Genomic DNA, 8,221 nt, shown 5'->3' on the forward strand with positions numbered 1-8,221 from the left:
TTACTTTCAAGCTCCCCAACATTAATAATTATAACACGTTCTGTAACATTCATATAATCATTTGAATAATCATTGGAATCAGATATTGTGAGTGTTTTTGTCTCTTCGTCATATGATTGTTTTGTATTAACAAAAAATATAATCATTAAAATCGGAATAACTTTGATTTTTTGATGAATGCTTTTTCGATTAAAATAAATTCTGGAAAAGAAAGTAAAAACAAAAAATATAAATAAGAGCAAATTTATGTTTTCATTTACAGAAGTAATTAATGCATTGAATATCTTTGGTAGATTTTTAAGAATATTATTGTTGAAATTCATTGAAAAACAACATTTAAGACTTTCATTAAAATGATATCTATTATGTAAGATATGAAAGATTACAGTCATTTTATAATAAAAATATGAAATTACTAATTTTGGAGGAATGATGTGCCAAAAGCATATTGCATTGTTATCAAGAGAATTGTTGAATGAAACCAATTGTGAGAAATGATTTATGTTGTTTGCTGTTTGAATTTTAGGTGAAAATATTTGACTTCTTATGTGTTTTATCAGATCAATAGGCATATGATGTATGCTTTCGTTATGCACATGCATGTTCGTTGTTTTATTTTCTGTGAGAGAATTAAAATAATATTTATTTCGAATAAAAACATTGTTGCTGATATTTACGAGGAGGATAAAAGTGCCAATGTGAATTAATACTATCGTCAATTGAGAATACCCATCATATTTCATCGATTTGGTATATGCGTTTACAATATTGGGATTGGATTTGGCTTTTCCAAATAACCTCAAATTTTTCATTAAAAATGTGTGTAACAACTGTTGTTCAATGTGAAATGTGAGTTTTCATCGAAATTTTTTTGGATGTCAAGACACGCACATGAAGCATTAGGTGACATGAGAAGATTTCATTTACTTGCTCACAAGTGAGGACTTGACATTTGAATGGAATTTAAGGGAAAACGACAAAAAACAACCAACTTTCTATGAAAAGTCATTCAACTTTTGTGTGCTCATGTCAAAATCGTATCAAAACCGTTTTCTGACAATACGCTTAAAAAGTTTACAAAAAGCCAAATCAACAATTCAGAACGCAGCGACCGTTATGCACCAAATCACATTAATAATATTATATTACTGTTTATAAATTCCTAAATGTTTTTGGATCATAGATATCCTATATTCATTAAACCCAAATCTTTGAAAGTCCATTATTGACGCGTTCACAATGAACTGTGCCAAGAAGTCCATATCTTGCTTGTCCGTCGCTCTAATTACGTAATCATCAGACGCGAAGAAACCCGCCGCGAACTCGAACATATTTTCGGCGTTAAATTTCATTGGCCACTTTTCACAAGCGAATCTCAAAAACTTTGCGATGAATTTGACATTAATGCAATTTGATGTAGTATTTAATAATTGCAAAATATTATCGAATTCATTTTCTTGTGGTTGTAATTGATATATCATAACTATAGAACACCATAACATTACAGCAGAATCGATCATACCGTTTGGGTAATGAGATTCATTATTAATAACTTCATTTAACGATTCATTAATTACTTGTAAACATTGAACAATTAAATTCGGCTCAACATTTAGCAAATAATTTATAGAGTCAAATGAACATGATCTATTATCAGTATACGAAGATTTAATCATTAAAATGTTTTGTGTTAATGCAACTTCAAATAAATTGTTTTTATATTCTGGAAATATCGTTAAAAGAAATGAAATTGTTCTATACGAAGGACCTTTACAATATTTACTTTTGGTATTCGCAATGTTTAATACTAACGCCAATATTGTTTCGACATATTGTTTCCCATCATAACCAAAAAAAAAAAAAAAATCGCATTATTGACGTCATTAAAGGTGTAACTATATAACGATTGAGTAAATTCTTTTTTTTGGACTCTTTATAAAATTGATTTTCTAACTTAAGTCCAATAACAATTTGTTCAACAATAATATTTCCACATTGAAGTAAAAGTTGTTTGTTGGAATTAGATATGATTAATACCATTGTATTCCATATATCTATAAGTTCTTCTGTTGATTCGACTTCATTGATTTGACTTAAAAAGATTTGTATTAATTCAGTCGAATCAATGTTCGCTTTATTAAACCCGGAAATTACTTCGGAAAATGAACGAATTGCATAATTTTTGATTTCTTCGTTTGTTATCGATACTTGCAAAAGGTTTTTAATTGCTAAATATTGTGATGCGAATTGATCAATATAATAATTAAAGATCGTTGTTATTGTTAATAATATTTGACCTTTCATTTCAGTATAAATTGCTAAAACCTTCAAATATTCATTGTATTGTTCATTATCATCTAAATCTTTTCCTTCTGAGAAATCTGGTGTTTCCTCATTAAATAATTGGATATAACGACTTAAAAATTGATTAATAAATGGCGATATTGTTATTGTATAATTTTCGATTAATATTTGTAATGACGTCGAACATTTTAATATTAAATTATGATTATTAGGATTTGATAATCCATTAAATATGATTGTACATAATGATTCTAAATCATTACGTAATAATAATGGATTACTATGTGCAAAGGAACAATACGTTTGGATTGCAACTGCATATGATGATTCACCCATTTTAATCAGTTGTGACAAATATGGTTGAATCGCTTGATAATATTGTGGTTGAATATCAGATATGGTTAAAACGATTTGTGCTATTAATTGACATAATATTTCGATGCGATATGGATCACTTGATGATTTAAATTGTTCATAGATAATTGACAGGGTCTGTTCGATATTTTTCGGTTCTTTTGATGAATTATCATAAAGATTTGTTAATGTTGTTATTGCATTATCAGAGATAGGTATAACTTGTAATAAAAATCCTTCAAATATATCTATGATTTGTGCTGATAATGATTCATCAGTTGATATAAATTTGTCAATTAATTGACATGATTTATCAATTAAGACTTTATTCCCTGATACTAATGATTTACCAACAAGTTGTTCGAAAATATCAAAAATATCTAACACTTCTGCTTCAATTGAAACAAATATAGAATCAATAATCATAATAGAAACTAAATATGAAAATGGATCGTTGGAGTTCGTTAACATTTCAATGATTGGCACAAAAAGTGAAATAACCGTTTCTTCATCAAGCTCGTTTGAAACAAGCTCAAAGAAATTGGCTGGCGCTTCATATTCATTAGTTTCAGGTGATTCTCGACATAAAACAAGAGAAAATTCAGTGAAATGTTTGATATAATCTTCAATGTTTCCTGCAAGTAACGAGACATCATATTCAGCAGCATATTCAAAAATTGTAAAGGCAGAAATACGAATCATAGGATCTAATTGATTATTAAGCAAAAGAGGAATAGTGACTTGGAATAAATCAACTAAAAATGTATGAACAAATTCTGGTAAACATTTAATACTTCGACATATCATACGGAAGAATATAGATATTTCATTTGGGTTTTGATTGACATTAAATAGATATTGGAAACGCTTATGAATTCCTTCTGAAATAAAAGATAATTGATCAAAAAATTGTTTGGCTAAATCTGGAAATCTAAAAAATGTAATCAAAAATTTATATACGTTATTTATTGTATCTGTTGTATCTGCTGACAAAAGTTGAGCTGCAACAGATAATACTTTAATAAAGAAATCTGGAATTGTAATAAATATTTCTTCATATAATGGAAGTAAAAGAGACGCTAAAAAGAAGCCGGTGCCTATTGTATTTTGGCTTTGGAAAAATGTATTCATTAAATCGAAAAATGGTTGTGGTGATAATTTAATATGACTTTCAATAAGTAGTGCTGCTTGACAAATGTTTTCACGATAATTTGGAGTTTGAATTGTACAAGCAATTTGTAAATATTTTGGTAAAATTTGTGCCAATTTTTCTTTATCTGCTTCAAGAAAGTGGTTTTTAGTCCAAATGTAAATGAAATTTGTAGCATATAATTGTATGCCTTCTTCCTTAATATTTTCAACTATTGATATCAAAGGATAAATTAAATCAGGACTTGATAAAATTTGACTAAACTGTCCAGAAGCATTTTGTGCAAGAGCAGGGTTTGAATTATCTCTCATTTGTGCCCATAACTGTAAAATTTGATTACATGCGTTCTCCATTAAAATTTGGTGAAGTCAAAAACCGAAAATTGTATTCAATTTATTTGTGGCCGAAGAAACAAAACACTTGAATATTCCTATTTTCATTGGAATTATTAATAACAACATGTTATTTTAAGCTAATGCACATGCATTTGATTACAAAAGAAAATTTGTATTTTAAATATCAATTGAAAATTCTATTTTTACTTTTAACTTATGTTCACATTTTTTATGTTGTTAAAACAAATACACTCCCATTTTCATATTTGAAAATTGAAAAGAATTTTTGTAATTTCTTTCATACTTTTGTTTATTTATGTTCAAGCGTTGTTGTAATGAGAGTTTACATGTTTTTGAATTGACCCTAAGATTTCATTAAAACCTTTTTCTTTCGCGATGAATGATCTCTAAGTTCCCGCCTGCAACTGCATATTTGTATGTTTTGTTTACATTTTCTCCATTCAAAAATATTTAAGTGAAGAAATAAAGCAACTTCATTTACTTGTTCGATTCCAATTCGTTTAATTTTATGAATCACCATCATTAGTATGAATCATTGTCCACACCTCTTCAAAAAAAGTCGAAATTGAATGCCCACGAAAAAGCGCCCTCAAGAAATCCGCCTTTTTTTTCTTGGCGGAATGATCATTCCTCAGGAAAAACTCTATTGATTTACATGTATGTTTATGGTGAAGTCCCAAGTTTTGTTCAAGAGTTTTTTAATAGCTATAGGGGGTTTATCAAAATCAATAATTCTGTGTATTCATCAACTCCATGGGATACCGATGGTATCGATTATTTCATAGAAAATTATCTGTTTTCTATTTCAAACACAGATATTATTATGCTTTGTTTTTCAATTGTTGACAAATTATCTTTTGATAATATTAAAACAAAATGGTATCCAGCAATCAAAAAGGCTTCTCAGAAGCCAGAAATTCGGCTAATTGGGACAAAATCAGATTTAAAAAAATCCATATCACCTGCTCAATGCATTGATAAAGATGAAGCAGTAAATTTGGCTAAAGAAATTAATGCGTTTGATTATGTTGAATGTTCATCTTTTTTAAATGATGGTGTAATGCAGGTTTTTGATTTTGCAAAATATAAATAAAAAAAGATAAAATGAATTTAATGTTATATATGTTTAAAAAAGTTATTGGTTTGAATAATGATTTTTGTTTTATAATGTTTTTAATAAACCAAATATTTAGCATGAAAGAAAAAGAAGAATTCAAAATTTCTTTATAATATATATATAACATATGAATTTTAAAAAATTAAATATTTCATTTTTATTAAAGAGAAGCTTCTATGATTAATTAATAACATGATGCTTTAGAAAGCATATGAAATCAAATAAGTAAATCATGTAACACTCACACACATAAAATTTCAACATTTTTACTCATGAGTTTCATGTTCATTTAACAAATTGATTATATCCTTGAAATCATTTCTAGTTGCAATAATAAGTGCCGTCCAAAATATTTTAAATAATTACCAAATCTTATTTTGAAATATTGAATTATTAAAATAAATATTAAATAAAACAAATAAATATCTTTTACATTAATATCAATTCCTTCTTGTCCAAGAAGTAATTTAACGATTTCTGTGTTATCAAATAAAGATGCTTTCATAATTGCTGTGTCAAATAATTTGAATAATTTCCAAACATTATTTTTGAATTTTATATTATTAAGTTAAATATTAAATAAAATGAATAAATATCTTTTTCATTAATGTTAATTCCTTCTTGTTCAAGGAGTAATTTGACTATTTCTATATGACCTTTACAAGATGCATTAATAAGTGCCGTGTCAAATAATTTGAATAATTTCCAAATATTACTTATAAACTTCAAATTATTAATATAAATATTAGTTTTGGCATTAACATCAATTCCTTCTTGTTCAAGAAGTAATTTAACTATCTCTATATAGCCATCGTAAGATGCATAAATAAGTGCTGTCCTAAATAATTTAAATAATTTCCAAACATAATAATAAAAAAAAAAATAAATAAAATAAATTCCAAATAAAACAAACAAAAATTTTTTGCATTAACATCAATTCCTTTATGTTTAACAAGTAATTTAACTACTTCTAATTTGCCTACATAAGATGCCTTTATAAGTGCTGTATTAAATAATTTAAATAATTTCCAAATATTATTTTGAAATATCAAATTATTAAAATAAACATTAAATAAAACAAATAAATATCTTGAGCATTAACATCAATATCTTCTTGTTCAAGAAGTAATTCAACAATTCCTATGAAACCTTTTAAAGATGCAATAATAAGTGCTGTTTTAAATAATTTAAATAATTTCCAAATATTATTTTGAAATATCAAATAAAACAAATAAATATCTTTAGCATTAATATCAATTCCTTTTTTTTCAAGAAGTAATTTAACTATTTTTGTATGACCAAGTGATGTTGCTTTCAAAAGTTCTTTTTCATATATTGTAAGTAATTTCTAAATATCATTTTGAAATCCAAAATTATCAAAATAAATATACAATTGATAAAATATATTTTTTTAGTGTTGTTATCAATGTCTTTATGTTCAAGAAGTAAATTGAATATTTTTAGATAATTAACATCATACATATCTAGATACATAAATACGGATTTAAATAATTATAATAATTTCCAAATATTATGTTGAAATATCAAATTATTAAAATAAACATTAAATTATTCAAATGAATATCTTTAGCATTAATATCAATTCCTTCTTGTTCAAGAAGTAATTTAACGATTTCTGTATGACCACGATAACATGCTTTCATAAGTACTGTATTAAATAATTTATATAATTTCCAAATAATGTTTTGAAATAATAAATTATTAAAATAAATTTTATCTTTAGCATTAATATCAATTCCTTCTTGTTCAAGAAGTAATTTAACGATTTCTGTATGACCACGATAACATGCTTTCATAAGTACTGTATTAAATAATTTATATAATTTCCAAATAATGTTTTGAAATAATAAATTATTAAAATAAATTTTATCTTTAGCATTAATATCAATTCCTTCTTGTTCAAGAAGTAATTTAACTATTTCAATGTTACAAAATTGACATGAATACATAAGTGCAGTATAAAATATTTAAAACAATTTCCAAATATTCTTTTAAAATTTGGAATTATTAAAATAAATTTTATCTTTAGCATTAATATCAATTCCTTTTTGCTCAATTAGTAATTTAATTGTTTCATTTTTTTGATGATAACAAGCGCTTAAAAGTGCGGTTTGAAATATTTAAAATAATTTCCAAATATTTTTTTGAAATATCATATTATAATACTAAATTTTATCTTTAGCATTAATATTAATTCCTTCTTGATCAAGAAGTAACTTAACTATTTCTGTGCTACCATTTCCAGATGCTCTTATAAGTGATGTTTTAAATATTTTAAATAATTTCCAAATATTATTTTGAAATATCAAATTATAAAACTAAATTTTATCTTTCGCATTAAAATCAATTCCTTTTTGTTCAAGAAGTAATTTAACTGTGTTTATCTTGTTATTTTCTACTGCAATGATAAGTGGTGTAATAAATAAATAATATAATTTCCATATATTATTTTTTGATATCAAATTATTAAAACAAATATTAAATAAAAACAAATAAAAATTTGCAGCATTAATTTCAATTCCATTTTTTTCAAGGAGTAATTTAACTATTTTAAAGAATCCTCTTGAAGATGCCAATAAAAATGCTGAATTAAATATCATAAAAAACTTCCATCAAATTGTGAAAACAAATATTAAATAAAACAAATATATATCTTTAGCATTAATATTAATCCCTCTTTGATTAAGAAGTATTTTAACTATTTCTATATGACCTCTTGAAGCTGCAAATATGAGTGGTGTTTCAAATCATTTAAATAATTTCCAAATGTTATTTTGAAATCCAAAATTCTCAAAATTAATTTTAAACAAAACATAAAAACATATTTACAATTAACATTAATACCTCTTACTTTAAGTAGGTATTGTATCAAGCCTACATATCCTTTTTGCGATGCACTTAAAAAAAGACTTTCAAATT

General features: G+C 25.2%; 1 protein-coding gene across 1 annotated transcript; it reads right to left on the reverse strand.

Annotated features, from left to right (window-relative positions):
- Positions 1 to 1,842: 1,842 nt before the first annotated feature.
- On the reverse strand, positions 1,843 to 4,161 carry GO595_006931 (uncharacterized protein; the record flags this gene model as incomplete). The annotated part of the gene is made up of 1 exon (XM_067920339.1): positions 1,843 to 4,161. The coding sequence occupies one exon, from the start codon at positions 4,159 to 4,161 to the stop codon at positions 1,843 to 1,845; it is 2,319 nt and encodes a 772-aa protein (XP_067772973.1).
- Positions 4,162 to 8,221: the final 4,060 nt, after the last annotated feature.

The sequence above is a fragment of the Histomonas meleagridis genome, assembly GCF_020186115.1.
Source record: "Histomonas meleagridis strain 2922-C6/04-10x chromosome Unknown contig_5, whole genome shotgun sequence".
Classification (NCBI taxonomy): Eukaryota; Parabasalia; order Tritrichomonadida; family Dientamoebidae; genus Histomonas; species Histomonas meleagridis.